The sequence below is a fragment of the Dipodomys spectabilis genome, unplaced genomic scaffold (genome assembly GCF_019054845.1).
Source record: "Dipodomys spectabilis isolate Male_0828 unplaced genomic scaffold, ASM1905484v1 ptg000107l, whole genome shotgun sequence".
Taxonomy (NCBI): Eukaryota; Metazoa; Chordata; class Mammalia; order Rodentia; family Heteromyidae; genus Dipodomys; species Dipodomys spectabilis.
Window position 1 is genome coordinate 638,052 of NW_024870784.1, and position 22,947 is coordinate 660,998.

At 47.7% G+C, this 22,947-nt stretch overlaps 1 protein-coding gene across 1 annotated transcript in view; it reads left to right on the forward strand.

Moving 5' to 3' along the window:
- Positions 1-22,947, forward strand: part of Hunk (hormonally up-regulated Neu-associated kinase) — a 104,153-nt gene that overhangs the window by 77,341 nt on the left and 3,865 nt on the right. The window contains exons 7-10 of the mRNA XM_042687269.1: positions 5,106-5,268; positions 10,398-10,481; positions 14,276-14,326; positions 20,170-20,350. Of these exons, the coding sequence (XP_042543203.1) occupies positions 5,106-5,268; positions 10,398-10,481; positions 14,276-14,326; positions 20,170-20,350 (479 nt within the window). The remainder of the gene's footprint in view (positions 1-5,105; positions 5,269-10,397; positions 10,482-14,275; positions 14,327-20,169; positions 20,351-22,947) is intronic.

Below are 22,947 nucleotides of genomic sequence, written 5' to 3' on the forward strand. Positions count from 1 at the left end.
AAGGGACCTTGCTGGGCCGCTGCCTGCAGGTCGGAAGGAGTATGAGGAAACACTTTCTTGTGTGTCTCTTCTACTTACTCTGGTACCGAGAACCAATCTGAGTGTGGGAACAAGGGTGCCACCATGACTGCTTCTGACCAGGCTCCTTCCTCCTTTCTTCAGACCTACGAAGGCCTGCACGTTCAACCAAGCTTGGATGAGAACTAGAGAACCCTTCACCAATGGAGAGAGAGATTGAGGGCTGGGAGGAGAGAAAAGATGAGGTGTGGGCAATGTCTTTTGTGGTCGTATTTCCCAAATAGCTAAGAAAGCCTGGAAGTGGCCACACGTCCTCATGCAAGGGGAATCACTGAGTTCTCTAAGGAAGATGGGTGGCAGAGTGCTGTCTTGAGATGGAAAGTTCTAGAAGAACTTAAGGGGTATAGATTGGCTTCTTCAAATCTTCATCCTTGCTCCTGGGTCAAATTTACTCTTACCCCAGTCATAGAGGAGATGATTTTACTCTGTTTCCCTCTAGAATTCTAGCATTTGGCTCCTGGGTGGTAATTTAGACCAAGTCTAGGGTGACTTGGGTGAGTTACCAAGGGAACCTGGAAATAGATGCTGTTTTCCAACACCTGCTCAGTTTGGGCCAGAATGTGAAACAGGCACGAGAAATATTATCCCAGTGTGAGACGGGAAACAGAACTAAGGGGGCCAGGCCTCGTGACCAATGGCTATGGGTGTGCAGGTTTGCTTTGTGTTAAAGGAGGGATGTTATGACAGCCAAATGAGTCATCAGCTAATGTAATCACCTTCTAACTCAGCATAACCACGCCAGCTGTGGGAGGCGCTCGGGTCAGAAATGCAGGGAGCCCCCTCTTTGGCTACATCTTCACTGACAAAGAGTTTCCATGTGCTATGTTATCTTGTAGTAGCTTTTCCACCAGGTGCAGACCGATTCCCATACATCAAAACTTCTAAGTAAATTTTCTACACTGATTTGGCCAGATGGATACTTTTGGCATTTGGATTCAGTGAGTGAGAAACATAAAGATTCAGCATGCAACCAGTTAGAAGGATGGTTTTTAAAAAAAAGAAAGAAAGAAAGAGTTGCCGGGCACCAGTGGCTCACGCCTGTAATCATAGCCTCTCAGGAGGCTGAGATCTGAGGATCAGCGTTCAAAGCCAGCCTGGGCAGGAAAGTCCATAAGACTCTTTTTTGTTGTTGTTGTTGGTCATGGGCTTGAACTCTGGGCCTGGGCACTGTCCCTCACTCTTTAGCTCAAAGCTAGCACTCTACCACTTGAGCCACAGCACCACTTCCTGCTTTTTCTGCTTATGTGATGCCGAGGAGTTGAACCCAAGGCCTCATGCAAGCAAGGCAAGCACTCTACCACTGAGCCACCTTTCTAGCCCCGTAAGACTCTTATCTACAATAAACCACCAGAAAACAGAAGTAGCACTGTGGTTCCAGTGGTAGAACGCTAGCTTTGAGCTGAAGAGCTGAGGGACAGCGCCCAGGCCCAGAGTTCAAGCCCCACAACTGACACCCCTACCCCATCCCCCAAAAAAAGTTTTTGGTCGTTCTTTTTCTGGTTCCAGAACAAAGGAAGAAAAACAAAAGCAAAGAAAGGAATATTTCCTATCAGGAGAGTTAGCTCAGTTCTGCAGTCCTAGCAAGTTGGGTGGTAGAGATTGGGGGATTGTGGTTTGGGGCCAGCCCAGACTCCATGTCAGCCAATGGTCAGGTGCAGTGGTCTACCCTTGTCATCCCAGCTGCTTATGTAGTACAGGGGCTGGGCCCATACCCTCAGTGACATGGAGAAGCACAAGTAGGAGTGCAGTCCAGGCTGGCCCAGACACAAAGTGAAACCCTAGCTCCAAAATAACCAATACCAGCTGGGTGCCCGTGGCTCATGCCTATAATCCTAGCTACTCAGGAGGATGAGATCTGAGGTTCATGATTCAAAGCCAGCCCAGACAGGAAAGTCTGTAAGCCTTATCTCCAATTAACCACAGAAAACTGGAAGTAGAGCTGTGATTCAAGTGTAGAGCACTAGGCTTGAGTCAAAAGAAGCTCCCGGACAGCGTCTGGACCCTGAGTTTAAGCCCCAGGAGCAGCGTGTGCGTGCATGCGTGCATGCGCACGTGCGCACACACACACACACACACAAATGCACAAAAGCATGCACACACACACAAATGCACATGAGCATGCACACGCACGCACACACACAAACCCACAAAAAAGGCTGGAGGCATGACTAGGGGTAAAGTTCCTGCTTGGCAGGGGTGAGGCCCTGATTTCAAGTCTCAGAAGGAAGACAGAGAAGGAGGGAGGGAGGGAGGAGGGAGGGAAGGAAGGAAAAGTGTTTTCTTTATAAAGTATGTCATGTAGTTTCCCAATTTCTAGCTTCAGACTTAATTATTTGAGATGTACTCAGTGTTTTTCCTTTGGGAAAGTAAAGAAAACAAAACCTGCAAGTTTACATCACTCTTCTTTAAAGCTTTTCCCTGTGAGGTCATTTGGGCCTTCAGGTTGATCTCTAAACGGCAGGATGAAAAGAACATTAGGGGTAAATTTTTTATGATAAATATTCATGCCACTCAGTCAGCACATGTTTGCTGAGTGACTGGCTTGCCTTCCTGACCTGGGCACAGAAATTGGTGACAGAGCTGACCTAGATTCCTGTGTCCCAGTAGGGCCTGGCAGCCCCCTCCTGACCCCCATCCTCCACCCCCGCCCCCCATGTAGCACTGGAGGTAGGTGGACGGAAAGGAGATGATCAGTAATACAGGACAGGGTTGGATTTTTAGAAATGGTATGAAATGGATTTAATGTACTTTTAATTGATCCAAATGATCCTTCATCATAATCTGGAACATTTTAGTATCCTGTTTGGCCCATACATGCAGAGATAATACAACTTCAGTAACATTGGAGAGCATCCTGTACATATATTATTGGTTAAAATATTATTACTCTCAGTCAAGAATTGGTTGCTAGACCTCATTTTGGCATGGCTGGCTCTCCTAGTTTTGAACCACAGAGATAAAGGACAGAGGCAAGGTGTCTGTCTCCACACACATTCCTCCTTCTTATCTCCATTCTCTTCCCTGCTATGGTGCCATCCTGTGCCCTACCATACCCCTTCTCTAGGCCAGAATGAGGCTGTGCAAGTGTTGATTGTGATCTCATTGGCCATTGGCAGGGTCGCAGGTGATTGGCTAGTTACAGGACCACACCCACTTTGCCATTTCCAGTATTTTCACTCATACCAATCACACAATCACGTGCTCAATGTTTTGACAAGCAATTGTAGTATAGAAGAATGATAGAAGAAATAAGGCTGGGAGTGTGGTTCAAGTGGTAAAGACTCTAGATTCAAGTCCAGTATGGGAGGGGGAGAGAAAAAGGGGGGAGGAGGAGAAAGAAGAAAAAAGGAGCAGGAGGAGAAAGGGATAGGGAGAAGAGGAGAGGGAGGGAGAGGGAGAAATGATATATTTGCTTTTAAATATTTGTTTTGGTGCTGAGGTTAGAACTCAGAGCCTCATACATACTAGGCAAGCTCTACCACCCAGCCGTGCTTTAACCAATATGTTTCTTTAAACACATCACATGCCCCCTCTCCCTCCCCCCCCCCCCCGCCCCCGACTTGTTGTCTAGAGCTTATCATTTAGTATCTGACTGCAGTAAGGAATTGCTCTCCTGGGCATGGTGTATGATGAAGGGAGATGCAGGTTTCATGGCAGGTGGAGAGTGGTCAGGAGAGGCAGTTTTGCCCTGGGTCTGCCAGCTGACCTGCTGTGTGCAGTGAGCGTGCCAGGCCTCTCTTTACCATTGAGGTTAAGCTGTGCAGTGTCTATGTGTGCGGGGCTATTGGGGTTCCTTCAGGGAGACCTCAGGTGCTGTGGGGGTGACAGCAGAGCTGGCCAACAGACGTGTTCTGCTCCAGTGCCTTCCTTGTATCTCTTTCAAGGATTCTGGTATCCCCGAGATGCTGGCACACACCCCTTCCCAGCCCTCACTGGCTTAGCTGCAGCCTTTGTGTGCTGGTTGAGAGTAAGGGCTGAGCTCCAGCATCCAGACTCCAGACATTGGCTTTAATTCTGAGGGTACCCCTCCTGTCTGAGTCGCCCTGGGACGGCTACTGCACTACCGTGGGCTTCAGTTCCTCAGATGTAAAATGGAGATAATGATGTCATGTTGTATGTAATTAGAATACAGTGAATGGTCTGGCACTGGTGGCTTATGCCTATAATCCTAGCTACTCAGGAAGCTGAGATCTAGGATCATGGTTTAAAGCCTACCTGAGCAGGCAAGTCTGAGATTCCTTATTTCCTATTAGCCAGCAAAAAGAAGCCAGAAGGAAAGGTGCCAGCCTTGAGCCAAAACCTTAAGGGAGAGTGCCCAGGCCCAGAAATCAAGCCCTACTACCAACACACACAAAAAAAGTATGTGTGTGTATGTGTGTGTCGTTGATCAAGATGCATTGTACTCATAAAACTGACATATTGAATTGCAAATCCATTATACAACTACAGAAAGATCACAAAAATAGGGGCTGGGAAGGTGGCTCAGTGGTAGAGTGCTTGCCTTGCATGCATGAGGCCCTGGGTTCGATTCCTCAGCACTACATAAGCAGAAAAAGCCAGAAGTGGCGCTGTGGCTCAAGTGGTATGGCACTACCCTTGAGCTGAAGAGCTGAGGGACAGCGCCCAGGCCCAGAGCTCAGGCCCCATGACTGGCAAAAAAAAAAGAAAGATCACAAAAATATAATGAGAAACAAAGACCCAAACTACAAAACCGGGGCGCCAGTGGCTCATGCCTATAATCCTAGCTACTCAGGAGGCAAAGATCTGAGGATCGCAGTTCAAAGCCAGCCCAGCCAGGAAAGTTCGTGAGACTCTTATCTCCAGTTAACCACCAGAAACTGCAAGTGGCGCTGTGTAGCTCAAGAGGTATAGTGCTACCAGGTCCATAGTTCAAGCTCCATTACTGACCAAAAAAAGTGAACCATACTGTCTGGGAGGCCCTGTGGGAAGATCTGACCGTGTGCTACCATGTTGGTGAGCCGCTCCAGCAGCTAAGGAGGTGATGGGTTTTCTGTCTCTGCCTGAAGGATTTCTCTGGAAGACCTGAGCCCCAGCGTGGTGCTGCACATGACTGAGAAGCTGGGCTACAAGAACAGTGATGTCATCAACACGGTGCTGTCCAACCGTGCCTGCCACATCCTCGCCATCTACTTCCTCCTCAACAAGAAACTCCAGCGCTACTTGTCAGGGGTGAGTGGGAACCTAAAGGAGGTTTCTTCTATCCAGCCCTGCCCAGTGGCAGCCACCTGATCCAGGCTGATCATTTAACCTAACGTAAGGCTGGGTTTCCTGCATGTGGGGGAAAGTCATAGCATCTAGGAGAGCACCTTGAATCTGAGATGTTTCTCTGAAAAACGAAGCCTGGGACAGAGTTGTCAAAGGAAGGAGGGTCCCTTCCCACCTCCCTTTCTCTCAGCTTCCCAGTTGCTTATATTTCTTCTGACATTTCTTAGCTATTGGGGATTCCCCATATTAGAAGCTTTGAGGAATTCTCTGGTTGTAGAAAGTTAGGAAGCAGTACATGGTAGTCACACATCTCCTCTCTAAAGCATGGAGCGTGAGGAACACATGTGTAGCCAGCCCTCTGTATCTAAAGATTGCTCATCTGCCAGGTCCCAGCAACAGACTGAAATTAATGTGAAACAATTGTGTCCGATATACGGCGACCAAATGTAGCAATGGTACCCACTGGATAGTGTCTAGCTATTCAGGAGGCTGCGATCTGAGGATCATTGTCTGAAGTCAGCCTGGGCAGGAAAGTCTGTGAGACTCATCTCCAATTAACTACCAGAAGAGCTGGAAGTGGAGCTGTGGCTCAAATGGTAGAATGTTATCCTTGAGCAAAAAAGCTCAGGGACAAGTGCCCAGGCCCTGAGTTCAAGCCCCTGGACTAGGACCACTACCACCCCACCCCACCCCACCCCCCCCAAAAAAAAAAGAAGAAAAGAAAAGAGAAAGAAATTGTGTTTGTCTGGAGGTAGACTGTTTTTTCTTAACCATTATTTCCTAAACAGTAACAAAATACAATTAGAAGCCGAGTGGTGGTGGCTCACACCTGTGATACTAGCCACTTAGGAGGCCGAGATCTGAGGATCACAGTTTGAGGCCATCCCAGGCAGACAGATCTGAGAGACTTGCTGGATTCTCCCAGTTATCCAGCAAAAAGCTAGAAGTGGAGGTATAGGAAGTGGTCGAGTGCCAGCCTTGAGTGAAAAAGTCAAGGCATAGCATGAAGCCCTGAGTTCAAGCCCCCAGTACTAGCACGCACATACAAAAAGAACCCCACAAAAAAACAATAACTAGTTACATAGCACTTATATGGTATTATACATTATATATCATCTAAAGCTATTCATAGTTTATGTGTAAATACTGAGCTATTTATAAGGGTCTTTGTATCTATAGATTTTATATTTAGGGTTCCTTGAGCCAATCACCCAAAGGTACCAAGGGACAATGATGCTTACACATCTCCAGGAAATAAGAGCATAATTGAACCTCACTAGCTTGAACCTGTCACCCACACATATTCTGGGCGTCAGAAATCCAAATACACTGTCACACACGGGTCCCGAACCCACCACTGCGTGAGGTGGACAGAGGTACTCCAACATCCTCATCCCCTTCATAGTTTGGGCCACAAAGAGTTCATATATGTTGGGAAATGGTGTAGAAACGCTTCAGTATCAGAGTTCACAAAATCATCTCCAAAGGGACAAGACTTGGAAAGAACTTTATAAAGAAAACTGCACCCAAGGTAAAATAGATTCTCTGTGCAACTTCCATCCAGATGGGTGGCATGGACCAGCTCTAACAGGAAGTCAGCCCAAGAGATGCAGAGTTGGCAGGAAGCCCATCGGAGACGTACCTGAGCATTCATTCACTCGCGTTCACCAGATGACCTTGACCTTCTTTGTGTTGCACCTTGAGATATGATGTGTAGTTGCCTTCGTGCTGTGTGCAGTCCCACAGTAACCCCAATCTCTCACCAAATTTCACCAAAGCAATTGGTTTGGAATCCTGTTTGGGAGTTTTTAGAGCAAAACTGAGGATCCACTTGCATTTGGGGAAATTATATTCTCCCTGCCATCGTAGAAATGACCAAAATAATAATAAGAACTCACAAGAGATAGTCTGAGTGTGTCTCAGATAATAGAAAACACTGCCCAACACAGGAACAAGCTCAACAGGAGATTTGTTAAACAGTTAGATGAAAGAACAGATGTTTCTAAGCTGATTCAGCTTAGGATATTTGCTAGCGTTTGCTTCTACAGGAAATGATACACAGAACGTGTGTGTGTGTGTGTGTGTGTGTGTGTGTGTGAGAGAGAGAGAGAGAGAGAGAGAAAGAGACAGAGACATAAAGAGATCAAAGGAAAGATGTAAATTAGAAGAAATAGCATGGACTGGGAATGTGGCTTACTGGTAAAATGCTTGTCTAGCACGCATTAAGCCCTGGGTTCGATTCCTCAGTACCACATAAACCAAAAAGGCTGGAAGTGGTGCTGTGGCTCAGGTGGTAGAGTGCTAGCCTTGAGCACAAAGAGGCTCAGAGACAGTGCCTAGGCCCTGAGTTCAAGCCCCAGAACTGGCAAAAAAATGAAAATTTTTTTTTAAAAAAGAAGAAACATTGTCAACAGTAAAAGGCTTTGCAAAGTAAGAGTCATGCTTATGGGGTGAAAAGTCCACTCTGCATAAGCAGCAATGGGATGGCATTTCTGGCAGGAGCAGATGCATAGCCTCGAGGCTTTATTACTCAAGGGAAAGCTGCTGAAAGAGAAGCATCAAATCCAGGAAGACAAGACTTTTGACACCTCCTATGTGCAATAGTCTGTTTTCTATTGCCGTAACAAAGTACCTAAGGCTGTTGTGTTCATTAGCTCTCTATCGCTGTTACCAAGTTACTTGAGAGAATAACATAAATAGCAGAAGTATTTATTTTGGCTCATGGTTTCATAGATTGCAGTTCAGTGGCTTTGATTCAGTGGCTTTGATTAGGATAAGGCAAAACCTCATGGCAGTGGAAACATGTGGCAGAGGCTGGGCAGGAAGGAGGAGAGAGAGAGAGACATGGACACACACACACACACACACACACACACACACACACACACACACACACACACACACACACACACACACACACACACACACACACACACACACACACACACACACACACACACACACACACACACACAGCCTATGCTAATGCTGGCAGACTTTCTCTTTACCCCTGATTCCATCCAGACCCTCTGTAGGAGGGTGCTGCCCACATTCAGGGTGGGTCTTCCTGCCCTTACTTAATCCTCTTTGGAAACACCTCACAGACATCACTAATTTCCTAGGAGGCTCTCTCAGTCCAGCCAAGCGGTCAAGCAAGATCAACCATCACAGCTAGGCTGGCTTCTTAGTGCCTGTGTCTCACATCTGTAATCCTAGCTACTCAGGAAGCTAAGATCTGAGGGCTAAGATTCCAAGCTAGGGGCTGGGAAATTGGCTCAGTGGTAGAGCACTTGCCTTGCATGCATGAGGCCCTGGGTTCCATTCCTCAGCACCACATAAGCAGAAAAAAGTAAGAACTGGCCCTGTGGCTCAAGTGGTATGGCACTAGCCTTGAGCTGAAGAGCTGAGGGACAGCGCCCAGGCCCAGAGTTCAGCCCCCACGACCAACAACAACAAAAAAGATTCCAAACCAGCCCAAGCAGGAAATTGGTGATACTGTTATCTCCAAAAAACAGTAGAAGTAGAACAGTGGCTCAAGTGATAACAGTGCCAGACTGGAGCATAAAGCTATTTAAGAGGGAAGAGTGTGAGGCACTGAGTTCAAGCCCTGGTCCCAGCAATCTAGCAATCCATCCCATGTATCCATCCATCCATCACTGAGCAGATTCGAGCAGTCTAGTTCTCTAGGTAGTTTACTAAGATGGAAGCATGTCTGATTTTAAAGTTTCTGTGGATCCTTCCACATGGACAGATACGAGGTTTGTTTAAAATAATCCTAGCCCCTCTGTTATTCACCTTTAGAGTAACAATTTTAAAAAATAAATAAAAGGAAATAATTTACAAGATGATCTTACAAAATAACTGGGCAGCTCTTCCCAAGCGAGTGACACCTCTGTGTTGCTTCTGAGTGTCTTGCTTCCGCTGCGGTCCGCTCCTTTGCTTGTCAGGCATCAGGGTTCCAAAGCCTGAAGAACATTTTCTGGAAACAGCCCAGACGCCGTTTGGGCTGGAGAAGGTTTTCATGTTATTGTGCCAGTTTTTCACACTTGACTTTTCAATCACAGGACATACCTGTGGGAAAAACCAGATGAGGCAAGTGGATTAATTCCCCAGACAACGACTGCTGGTAATTTCCAGACAGGGTTCATTTAACTGTGCTGTCTCAGTTATTCATCTTGTCGGCCAGTTATTAGCAGCCAAGGCATAATTTGGAAATCCAGTCTAATGGACCAAAAAGTAAAATATTGCCCTTTTAATTATTTGACATTTCTCCTCTTCTTCCTTGGTTTCCTTCTTTTAAAACCAAGATGTGTGAGTGAGTTTATAAAGGGCACTCATTAACTGTGGGTTGACAAATTCATTAATCAATTAAATTTTCTCTGCCTTCAGCCAAGATTGAGTCTCTGTCATCATAAGTCACCTTAATATCTATCATAATTTTCTAGGTTGTGAGTTTGTGCTCTATAGTTGTTTACTTACTATTGGTATTTATTGTGTGAATGTGTGCTGGTACCAGGGCTTGAACTCTGGGCCAGGATGCTTCCCTTTTCTTTTTCCATTCAAGGCTGGCACTCTGCTACTTGAGCCATATCTCTACTTTCAACTTTTTGCTGCTTAATTGGAAATAAGAGTCTCATGGGCTTTTCTTCCCTGGCTGGTTTAAATAGCTGGGATTACAGGCATGAGCCGCTGGCACATCTGGCTTTGTGTGCTGTTTTCAAATAAGCAAACAAGCAAGATCAATATTCTGCTTAGTGGTTTGATAAAATAGGCATTCTTCCCAGCCCACCTATTTAATTTCTAATTTCCCAGATGGCATAGTCTCCACTGCCCAGAAGAAAGAACGAGGGCCCCGAGGGAGCAGTGACTGGCCCAAGGTTACCTGACCCTCGGATGGCAGAGCTCCGAGGGGAAGGGAAATCCCTGACTCTGGGCGGAGGCCTAGGACTGTGGTGCAGAGATGGGACCTTGCTCTCAAATTGACCGGCTTTCTTTTGGTCCAAGCAAGCACTGGTTTATGATTTCATGTCCACTCCATGGACCTTTCTGTTTTCTAAGACTTAAGCCACGTTTTCTCTTCCTTCCTCTGGCAGAAGTCTGAACTCCAGGACAACGTGTGCTACAAGACACAGCTCTACCAGATAGAGAAGTGCAGGCCCATCAAGGAGGCTTACGAGGTGAGTGAGCACCCCCAAAGCAAACCCAGAGGCTCAGAGCCCAGGTCTCCAAGTAGAGGGGGCAGTAGAGAGAAAGCCAGGTACTGTGGGACACAAAGACTGAAAGATAAATACCTTTGGCGCTGAGCCCTGAGGACAGATTTACAACACAGCCATCATTGTTCAGGGCCGCCTCCCACGCCCAGCTCACCCCCAGGCCTGATTCCTATTTTGGGTTCACTCCCATGGCTTCCATCCAGGCTTGCTGAGTACCTGTGACTTCTGGGGCTGCACAGACTGTTCCGTCTCCTAGAATATTCTTCCCAGCCCTCTTTGCCTAGACAATATTGGTGACTCTTCAGATCCTAAGGCCAGGACAGCTCCTCATGGACTCCTGCCATTCCCTGACCTCGGATGCCAGATCCCATCCCTCTAGGGCAGCTTGCCTTCCATGTTGTGCACCAGAGCAGGGCCATTGACCAGATTCTCATTTGAAGACTCTTTGATTAGCTTCTCTTTCCCAGCCAGGACTGTGAGTCCCATAAGAGCGAGAACGGAGTGAGCATCCTAGGAGACTATGATAGCTGGCATGTACTAGATATTTGCTAACTGGGTGAACAAATGCAGCAGTGGTACTCACTATACAACTTGTGGGTAGGGACGAGAGGGAAAAACTGGAAGAGAATGGGGAAAGGGATGCCACTGTTCATTACTTGACTCACATAACTCCTCTGTCCATCATCTTTATAATAACAAAAAATAAATACTGCCAGGCGCCGCTGGCTCACACCTGTAATCCTAGGTACTCAAGAGGCTGAGATCTGAGGATCTTGGTTCAAAGCCAGCCCAGGCAGAAAAGTCCGTGAGACTCTTATCTCCAATAAAGCACTAAAAACCCAAAAGTGGTGCTGTGGCTCAAGAGGTAGAGCGCTTGCCTTTAGCTGAAGAGCTGAGGGATAGTGCCCAGACCCAGAGTTCAAGCCCCATGACCGACCAAAAAAAAATACTTAAAATATATTTGCTGGGCTGGGAACATGGCTCAGTGGTATGCATGAAGCCCTGGGTTCAATTCCTCAGTACCACAGAAACAGAAAAGGCCAGAAGTGGCTTTTGTGGCTTAAGTGGTAGAGAGCTAGCCTTGAACACAGAGAGGCTCAGGGACAGAGACCAGGTCCTGAATTCAAACCCTGGGACTGCCTATAAAAACAAAAATAAAAAGAGAAAAATATTTACTGAATGGTCAAAGTGAAAGAATCAGATAGGACTTTGTCCCAAGGCCTGGAAAATAGGTAGACTTGGGGCAAGTACCTGGGGAAGACAAAACATTCTAATTGAGACACCTAACTTGAGTAAAGTAAGGGACACACCTGCAGCACAGCACGCATAGGCCTTGTCACCGGCAGATGGCCGAGTCTTCCAGCAGGAATCCCTCAGAGACCCGGAGATGCAGAATCCATTTTAGGCTTTTGGCCTCTTCTCTTGCATTTGACTGTGATAATGCTAATAGCCACTGCAAGGGACGAGAGACTGGTGTGTGCACCCTCTGTGGCTGCTGCGTTCCCTCTTGGTGCCCTTGTGTTCTGATCTCTGCTCTTCTCATCCCAACCCTTGTGCTATGTGGCCAGTGCCAGAGCTGTGATGCAAAGCTCCCCTTTCTTTCATTTGGATTCTTTTTCTCTAGTGATTATTTCACTTGGCTCAAGTGCACATGGTGATCGTTTTAAACATTTGTTGAAATATCAAACAGTTAAGATTTAAATAGGAACACTAATGGGCAAACAGGATTTCAATTTTCTATGATCCATTTGTTTTCTCCAAACTGCAGTGGTTATTTCTGTTAATTGAATTACAAGTTATGACTAGATTGTCCAACTTGTCTGTGCTGGAAACGAGAAAGTGTGGTGGGGGGCTAGTTGGGAAAAATACTATTATATATAGCCAGGCATGGTGGCACATGCCTGAGGCAGGAAGATCACAAGTTCCAGACCAGACTGGGGCTCATATTGAGAACCTGTCTCAAGGAGGGTGGGGGAGAGAGAGAGAGAGAGATCTGGAGGTTGTGAGAAGATCCATACTTTACTAGTTTTACGCTAGTTACCATGACTGGCCTAAGAGGCGAGACATCCATGCTACAGGAGTGCGATGGATGGAGGCAAGGAGGCAGGGGACAAAAGTGGCAGATTGTGTGAGTGCTGACTGGCAGTACACAGGTCCCATGTCCCCAGGGATGATGGCATCAAGCCATGTCCTGTGTACTGAGTGCATCTCTGGGCTCTTATTTCCTCCTTGTTCTTTTTCTCCTAGGAGCTCCGTGAGCTGAATTAAGTTGTTTTCATTTCTCTGCTAGGTTTACAATTCTTTGATTTTCAGACTTTTCTTCTTTGTGTAAGAGTATAGCGGAGAATTTCGTCGTCGTTGTTGTTTCGGTCCAGTGCGGCTTGAACCCAGCACCCTTGTGCTCTCACTCGCCTCTGCCCAAGGTTCATATTCTACCGCTTGAGCCATGCTTCCACTTCCAGATTTTTGTTGGCTCATTGGAGATAAGAGTGTCAGATTTTTCTGGCTGGCTTTGAACCTTAAGACTCAGCTTTCAGCCTCCTGAGTAGCTAGGATTATAAGTCTGAGCTACCAACACCCAGCGAGAAAAGACATTTGTGAAACTGAGATCTATAGATCTATAGATCTATAGATGTGTCCAAGGCACCGTCTCCCGGGGAAGAGACCTGGGTAACTATGAGAGTGGAAAGAGGGTAGTCATCATTTTTTGACTACCTATTAAGGCCATGCAGGACGTAAAGCCATTTTTGTTCAAATCTCTTTTGGAAAGTGATGTTGATGTCTACAAAACTGTGAAATAGAAGTAGGAAGCGGCCTTTGTGATAGGAAGTACTGCTTTGGAGTTTGGAGGGAAATGTGGCATAGAGAAAGCAGGAGACTGGATTAGTCTGCTCAGGCTGCTGTACCAAATACCACAACTGGGCAGAAATCTGTGCTTTTACAGTTCTAGTGCTGGCCCCCAAGATCCAGGCTCAGCAGGACCTGTTCCTCCCCAGGCCATGAGGGGAATCTGCTGCCGGCCCTACTGTGGGTCCTGGGAATCCTTGATCTCTTAGATGATGTTCTTGTGGGCCTACTATACTGTTTTTGTGGATATCACTCCAGTGGGTTTGGGCCCACCTGAGTAACCTTAGGTTAACTCGATGACTTCTGTATAAACACCCTGTCTGTGAGCAAGGGCACGTTCTGAGCTGTCCTGGGGGTTCGAACTTTAACATACAACATTTAAGACAGTCTGAATCAACCTGCCACAGGGAACATAAGTTAAAAGGTAAATGCTTACATGTTGGTTTGTGTCAGATTTAAAAATCGTGTACAAGTGTAGAATTGGATCAAGCATGTGTGAGGCTGGACATGGAAGTGGTGGTTTCTTTGGGGCGCAGCGAGGCTGGAGAAGGCCTGATGGGAGGCTGGCAGGTATCAGCTGAGCCCTGGGGCTTGCTGTGGTGACGTGGTTGCTGTTCACATGGCCGATTTTGCTGTTTGCTCATCTGTAGGATGCTCCTCAGTTTTGAATCTTCATATTTAATAAGGTTTACCTAGAAAATCTACTCAGCATGTGAATCAGGACCTTCACTGCCTACTGCCACTCTGATTTATGGGTCTGATATTTTTTGATGGGGACAGGAAGATTTGTAAACACGGAAAGGAATCACTTCAGTATGAGCTGCAGGAGAGGAGGTGGGGGGGGTGGTAAAGTTGAGGAATTAAATAGCAATGCAGCTTCTTGGATCATTGAAAAATACTGCTCTCCACAGGCCTCGCTGGATACCTGGACAAGAGACTTTGAACTCCATGCTGCTGTGCAGGTAAGAACTTGGACAGAGAGAGAGAGAGACAAAGACTAAGAGATTGTGTGTGTGTGTGTGTGTGTGTGTGTGTGTGTGTGTGTGTCTCCAAGGGCTTGAACTCAGGGCCTTGTGTGTGTGTGTGTGTGTGTGTGTGTGTGTGTGTGTGTGTGTGTGTGTCTCCAAGGGCTTGAACTCAGGGCCTGCATCCTGTCCCTGAGTTTCTTTGTTCAATACTAGCACTCTACCACTGGAGCCACAGCTCTGTTTTCTCTGTTTCTCTCTCTGTCTCTCTCTTTCTCTCTCTCTATGGGAGGGGGGTAGCTTACTGCATGAGAGTCTTCCAGGCATTTCCTACCCAGGCTAGCTTCAAACTATGATCCTCATATCTAATTAGCTAGGATTACAGACATGAGCCACCAGCCCGGGTTTGAGAGATGGATATAGGCTTGCACAATTCTGATCTTGGCAAGTCCAAGCTCTGTAGAGCAGGCCACTGGGCCCAAGACCTAGAGCTGGTCCAAGTCCGTAACCCTTTCAGAGGCAGAATTTGTTTTCCAAAGACCTGAAAACAAAAAACACAGGTGTCATGTGGATTTTTGTTTATCCTCACAGCTGAAAAGAGCACACACTTTTGTTTATGGATGGAAAACACTTCCCCTCCAGTTGAAGTTCCTTACTCAGGATCACCAGCCAGTAGCAGAGTGAGCCAGGAATGGAGTCTGCATTTCCATATTACCAGACTACTAGCATGGCTAGTGTCCCAGCAGCTCCGGTCATTCTTCACTAGCTGTCAGCCCCACTGAGTAGCCATCAGCTAAGAGTCCAAGCATGGACAGACCCAAGAGCCCAGGGGCTGGGCCTCTGCCAGGGGAGGTAATTGAGAACCATCTCTTCCCAGAAGCCCGGGCGATCATCAACACCTTGCTACTTCTCCTTTAATGGCCACAGGAGTTTAGGGTAGGCCCAGGGCAGTCATGCTGGCGTGTATATGATCCCAGCTACTCGGGAGGTGGAGGTAAGAAGATCATAGTTTGAGTATAGGCCTAGGTGAAGTTAGTAAGACTGTATATCAAAAGTAAACTTGAAAAAGCAAAGTGGACTTGAGAGAGTGTCACAAGTGGTAGAGTCCTGTTCACTCTCCAGTACCATGTATACACGGAAGGAAGGAAGGAAGGAAGGAAGGAAGGAAGGAAGGAAGGAAGGAAGGAAGGAAGGAAGGAAGGAAGGGGAGAAAGATATAGATAGGTACAAAGAAGGAAGTTCTCAGAGCAGAGCTTGAAATTGTTCCTTGGCTCTCAGGCCCTCATGGATGGCAGAGACGCTGGTGGGCAGAGCCTGGAAGGCCAGGGCTGTGCAGGGAGTACAGGTAGTAGCATTGGGGGGTGGGCACATGCCTGTGCAGAGCATAGTGTGATGAGTCCTTCCAAAGATCTTCTGTTACGTAAGGCAGTTGAGCAGCTGGCTCCCTAGGACATTTCTTGGGGAGAAAATAGGCCATGCAAATGAGAAGGTAGAATGGGGTGATCATTTGCGTTTTGGGACTGTGTGCTCAGAGGGTAATGAGATCTTCTGGTTGTAAACAACCAGCTTTCCTCCAGGCTGTTGACCCTGCTTCACGGGCTGGACAAGGTTCTGCCCCTCGGGGAGGGAGAGGTCTGGAACCAGTTCTAGGCTGAGCAGGACCCTGGGAGCAATCCCAATAAAGGTAGTCTTAGTAGAGTTTTCTGGAACTTTCAATCAAGCAGTAAAGTGAAATTTCATTTTCTCTTTGTTGACTAGAGGAAAATTTGGTCATACAGGCTAACCTTAGTGTCCTTCCCAGCAAACTTTGGGCTCCGTGTGTGTGTGTGTGTGTGTGTGCGCGCGCGCGCACGCGCACGCACATATACATATGCTAGTCATAGAGCTTGAACTCAGGGCCGCATGCTCTTGCCTGGCTTTTTGGCTTAAGATTAGTATTATACCACAGCTCTACTTCCAGCTTTTTTTTTCTGCTTAATTGGAGATAAGAATCTATTGCTTTACTTAGCCGGCTGACTTCAAGATGGGATCCTCAGATTTCAGCCTTTCAGCCTCCTGAGTAGCTAGGATTACAGACGTGAACTACTGATACCCAGCATGCAGCTCTTAATGCTACTTAGGTCAGTCTGGGAGACATTTTGTGACTTGCTCTTTAAGTATTTGAGACCCCCAAGGAGAGGTGGAAAGGCGCTGATGTGAGCCCCTAGAGCTGCTGGCCGTTCGGTAAGCTTGGAGGTTACAGAACAGCTTGAAAGAATGTTGCCTGCCTGGGATTTTTTTTTCTTTGGGGGTGTCATGGGGCTTGTACTCTGCCTGGGCTCTGTCTCTCAGCTCTTCAGTTCAAGGCTAGTGCTCTTTCGTTTTACTTGTGGTTTTTTGGAGATAAGAGTTTCATGGACTTTCCTGCCCAGGCTGACTTTGAACCGCAATCCTCAGATCTCAGCCTCCTGAGTAGCTAGGATTACAGGCGTGAGCCACCAGCGTCCAGTGCCTGTGATTTTTTTTTTTTTTTTTGATCTGCAAAAGGGGTGAATATAATTTATTCTTTAAAAAATCAATATTTTAAAAAATGTCTTACAGAAGTACATTTGGCCCTTTTCCTATGAAAGGTGTTGACACAGAGCAATGGTAACTTGTGCATAAAAACCAAGAAAACTGCAAAAGGAAGGAAATAGGCTAGACTTCTAGAATAGACCATTTATACGCCCCCCCCCCACCCCCCATGGATGCTGTAGATGTGTGTGTGTCTGTGTGTGTGAGTGTGTGTGTGTGTGTGTTGTCAAAGCTCATCTTTCTTCACATTAGACAAATGTTTACTTTCATGTAAACAAAGCAGCAGAAAACAGCAAAAAGTTATTACTGTCCCAGGTCCCGAGGTGACGAGGTGACCCTGAGCACATTGTAGCATACTGGATTTTTTTTCTGTAATGGATTACCTGAGTCTGGGTAATTTACAAAGAACAGAGACTTATTCCTACAGTTCTAGTGCAGTTCAAAGGCATGGCATGAGCCTGTGGGCAGGACCTTGGGCTTCATCCTAACCTGAGGGAGGAGGGCAGCTCACGGTTAGGAAGTGTACCTAGGAGTCAGAGTGATGGCCAACCTCATCCTTTTAATTAGCGGCCTCCTCCCGCCACAACCAACCCAGCCCCAAGACAACGAGTTCACTCGGTGACAAGCAGCCCACTGCTGTGATAATGCACCGCGCTTCCCATGACCTTGTCCCCTTTTAAAGGACTCACCTCCTCCTCCTCCTCCTTCTTTTCCTCCTCCTCCTCCTCCTTCTCTTCCTCCTCCTCCTTCTTTTCCTCCTCCTCCTCCTTCTTTTCCTCCTCCTCCTCCTTCTTTTCCTCCTCCTCCTTCTTTTCCTCCTCCTCCTCCTTCTTTTCCTCCTCCTCCTCCTTCTTTTCCTCCTCCTCCTCCTTCTTTTCCCCCTCCTCCTCCTTATTTTCCTCCTCCTCCTCCTCCTCTTCCTCCTCCTCCTTCTCTTCCTCTTCTTCCTCCTCCTCCTCTTCTTCTTCCTCCTTCTCTTCCTCCTCCTCCTCCTCCTTCTTTTCCTCCTCCTCCTCCTCCTTCTTTTCCTCCTCCTCCTCCTCCTTCTTTACTTCCTCCTCCTCCTTCTTTTCCTCCTCCTCCTCCTTCTTTTCCTCCTCCTCCTCCTTCTTTTCCTCCTCCTCCTCCTCCTTCTCTTCCTCTTCCTCCTTCTCTTCCTCTTCTTCCTCCTCCTCCTCTTCTTCTTCCTCCTTCTCTTCCTCCTCCTCCTCCTCCTCCTCCTCCTCTTCCTTATCTTCCTCCTCCTCCTTCTCTTCCTCCTCCTCCTTCTCTTCCTCTTCTTCCTCCTCCTCTTCTTCCTCCTCTTCTTCCTTTTCTTCCTCTTCTCTTCTCTTCCTCCTCCTTCTCCTCCTCCTCCTCCTTTCTTTTTCTTCCTCACCCTTCCTTTTCTTTTCTTTTGTTTGTTTCTATTTTTTCTTTCTGAGACAAGATCTATGCCACTCAGCTTAGGCTAGCCTGAAGCTCACTATCCTTCTGCCTCAGTCTCCTGAGTGCTGGGATTACAAGCATGCACGACCATGCCTGGTGTTAAAGGATCCACCTCTTAGTACAGTTACAATGGCAAGCCACAGCACCAGAGGGTAACCTGGAGCCTTTGTCTTGTGCCTCACGTTCAGACAGCCTTCCAGGAACCAGACTGAAGTATGTTCCTAGCCCCTGCCCTTGCCCTGGCCAGTCAGGTCTGCTCTTGCTCTCCTCCGCTGATACTGCCTGACACTCACTGCCAGGCTTTAAGAGGGCCGTGTGGAGTCAAGTGTCCACAGTACCGACTCCAGACCTGCAGAAGTCTCTGAATTTAACCGCCCGAGCTGTGCTCCTTTGTAAAGGGATCAAATGCATTCTGCACTTTGGGGGGTCCTGCATTTCATGCAGCTGGCAGCCGCCATCACTGCGACCTCATTGGAAGTTGTGGCAGGAGTCTGAGGAGGCTTTGCCTCTATTTCATTCCATTTTGCTCTTCCACTAGGAACCAACCACTGAATCAGATTTAATCCCCTTCCCCCAAGAGCTACGGCCCACAACGTGGCTCTGAAGGCCCTGCTGTCTACTGCCTCCTGTGCTTTTCCACTCGCACATTGGACGTAGTGAGTCACGCTCTTCAAAGGCATTGAGCATCCTTGTTGGAAAGGGCACTTTTACAAAAGTGCAAAGAGATGTTTCTTTGAGAAGCTTTTCAGCAACGTCAATGAAAAATAGATGAGCTCTCTCGAATTGCAAATACTCTTCAAAATTGGAAGTAAAAAAAAAAAAAAGAGTGGAAGGCTGCCCCTTTCCCTCAGCCAGGCCCGGGTCAGCCTCAGTCTGTTGGTAATGGTAAACATCGCGCACTGTCTCACAGGCCAGAGAAGGAATTTCTACACCATGGCATTCCTCCCTTCCCAGAGATTTGAACTCAAGTCATCTGAACTCTTATTTGGTTTCTACTGACCTTTTTGAAAATGTTGATTTCGATAGCTATGTATTATGCTTTTTCCTTAAGTGCCTGGCTTTATGCCAGAGGTAGTGGGGTTGAGGATAAATCAATAGTGACAAGTTTGCTCCTATCAGAGGGACTATAGCCTAGTTAAGTAAAGATAAAATTCACAGCAAGATAAGGCTGCAAGCCTGTGAGTTTTAGTTCTACAAGGAAGCGTTCCCAGGCCTAGAGGATAGAAAGCACCAGAAACCCACAGGGCAGTACTCCGACCTCTGGACTCTCCTATCCAGTTGTGTCGGGTTCCTTGGCCTGGCAGAGAAGGGCATCAGCTACATCTCAGGTTGCAAGGCCTCACTGAGCGTAGCATCCCAGGGTACCACTTTATTTATTTATTTATTCTGAATTGTTATTTCTTGTTGGTTTGAGACAGAATGTTATACATCCCAGGCTAGTTTCAGACACATGTAATTCTGCCTCCTCTTCCGCAGTGCTCACATGACCCCTGTGCCTTCCCCAGCTAGGGTACCATTGTAAATGGTACATGATAGGTTTGCAAAAGACCTCATCTGCCTCACTTGAGTTTGTTCAGCTCGGGTTTGAAATAACCAACTCCTAGGGAGGCCTTGGCCTGTGTTGGAGACCCTTGAAACGGTGCCGTGAGGTATAAGAGACAGCCGAGGCCCGCTGGTCAAGCGAGCGGAAGGAGCTGGACTCCTTGGAGCATCTTCCAGACCCAGCTCCTCCCTATGGCTCCTGTGGGAGAGAGAGCATGCAGAAGCAGAGAGCTAGGATTCCTCCAATACGCTCCGATGACTTTCCAAAGAGGAGGCCCATGTGTGGCTCAGTATGTATGTTTGCTTCTGATTTGAAGGACAAGAAGCCCAAAGAACAAGAGAAGAGAGGGGATTTCCTTCATCGACCTTTTTCCAAGAAGTTGGATAAGAACCTGCCCTCCCACAAACAGCCCCCGGCCTCCCTCATCACGCAGATTCACAACACCAAAGCCCTGCTGAAGGACCGGAAGGCCTCCAAGTCTGCCTTCCCTGACAAAGGTGGGTGATCTCTGAGGACCCTCTCAGCTCACCTATGTTGAGCTTGGTATCTGCAGTGTACCCCCCATAGGGGACACAGCTGTGTGTGCCCAGACCAGGGGACTCTTGGATGGTAACTCATTGTCTATAGCGTGCTGGCTTCTGAGTTGGAGGGTGGGGGAGTGGGGGGGGGGGGGAGGGGCGGAGCCTCTTTGTGTATCTCATTTCATCCAACAGGTTGAGCGGTTACAGAAGACCCTGAGCCCATGCTCCATCCCAGGAGCTACCCTTGGGGAAGCAGGAGGAGAACCAACAGCCCAACTGTGGTGTATTAGCCACCTGTGCCGGGGGGGGGGGGGGGGGGGGCGGCTGGGAACACAGAGCAGGTGGGTGGTGGCATTATGGAGACAGATGGGAGAGTACAGAATCACAGAGACTGGGGAATGGCATTACAGGAGCAGTGATCAAGGTGTGTGTGCTTGGGGAGAAGAGACTGGAGTACACCTGGCACAGTTGGGGCAGAGGTGGAGTGCGTGGTATTATAGGAACAAACGTTGGGGTGCTTGGTATTGTAGGAGCAGAGGATAGGGTGCTTGGTATTGTAGGAGCAGAGATTAAGGTGCATAGCATTGTGGGAGTAAAGGTTGGGGTGCATTGTGTTTTAGGAGCAGAGGGGTTCACAGTGCTGTAAGACAGAGGTTGGGATATATGTGTATGTGTGCAATAATCAGGCATTACAGGAATAGAGGCTGGGGTACAGGAATAGAGGCTGGGGTACAAGAACAGAAGCATAGATTAGGGCCTTTGCCACAAGCATAGCTCCTGTGAAGCCTGGAAGTGCAACTAAGTCTGCACTCTGGGCTGAGGATAGGGTCTCAGACCTGAGTTCAAATCTACATTTACTGCCCGTGACTGCCCCAAGTCTTCTTTGCTTCTTCTCACAGCTTTTCCCTGTTGGAACTACCAGGTAGATGGAATGAACTATTTATGTAGGGCTCCTCTCCTAGTGCAGATCTGTGCTCTGCAGAATCTGTGCTGTCCTCTGGGACAGGCAGGGGAGGATGTGGAAAGGAGAGAACTCCCCAGACACTGCTTTGATGCACAGGGGAGAAAATACCAAGAGAAAGGACACCCGAGGCTGGGGCATCCTGGCACAGACCGGGGCATTGGACGACAGACAGTTCTTGTTCTTGGGGCGCTGGAAGAAGTCACATTGTCCAGGCTCTCTCTCTCTCTCTCTCTCTCTCTCTCTCTCTCTCTCTCTCTCTCTCTGTCTCTCTTTTTGATGTGAAGATGCAGGATTTTTAGAAAGAGAGCCATGTCCATCTGAGGTCAACTCAGGCTGGCCGGGCAGTTAGTGAGGCCACTGGACAGTGGCCACTCTGTCCCCATGTAGCCCAGAACAGCCCGCCTTCCTGGGTGCAGAGCACCTAGCACATGCTGATGAGATACTGCCCGTGTGTCCGCCGGAGACATTAGGCATTAATGAAATTTTACTTCCTCTCGCATCTGCTGCCTGAGCAGATTTATTTTGGTGTCTCTGTTTATTTATGTAGGCAAGGAAGAGTCTAGTACCCTCAGCTGCTCCCGGAATCACACACAGTGGGCAGCTGCTTGCTCCTGCAGCTGGGCCTGGATGGGGCCTATAAAATGAAACACTGAGGGAAAAGAATCTGTGACTGGGCATGTTGCATATGAGCTGGACTTTCTTCCCCTCAGCGCCACATCTATAAAGGGATTTCCCCTCTCCTTTCTGATACTGTTTGTAAACCTGGATTCTAGCCTGTGCCAGGTTGAAGTGGAATTTATGAGAACTGGCCGGTTGCCTTAACTGTGTAGATGAACCTCTTGTTCAGATGGGTCTCCCGAAGTTCAGAAGTCATGAGAGAGCCCTAAAAGAGAGGGAGATCCTGACACACGCCACAGCACACGAGGACACGGGGGCCAAGGCGCTGAGTGAAGTGAGCCAGTCATGAAAGAACAGCTTCCGTGCGATTCTGGTCATAATAGTCAGGTTCATGGAGGAGGAAGTAGCATAGCAGGAGAAGGAGAGGCAGGGAGATCAGCTACAAGACGAAAATTGCTGTGAAATTTGATTGCGTGGTACGAATATACGTCACTGAATTATGTAGTAAAAAAAATGGTGACAGGAATCAGTGTCCTGCTCTGTATGTTTTATCAAGATACACTTAAAAGCAAAACCAAGATGCCCATCCCTGAAGGACACAGTTCTTGCAGGGCAGCAGGTGAAGGACCAGATGGCAGGTGTTTTGGGCGTGGTACACTTGCAGGAATTCAGTAGGTATCCTGTCAGTGCCTGGTCCTTTTTACTCAAAGGTCCCTTGACTGAGTCCAGAATTTTTTTTAATTATTTTTACTAGCATACATTAATTGTGCAAAGCAGTGTTTCATTGTGATTTCTTTTCCATTCTTTTCTCTTTTTTGCCAGTCCTGGGGCTTGAACTCAGGGCTGGGTACCGTCCCTGAGCTTCTTTTGCTCAGGGTTAGCACTCTACCACTTGAGCCCCAGGTCTACTTCTGGCTTTTTCTGTGTATGTGGTACTGAGGAATCAAACCCAGAGCTTCATGCATGCTACGCAAGCACTCTACCACTAAAG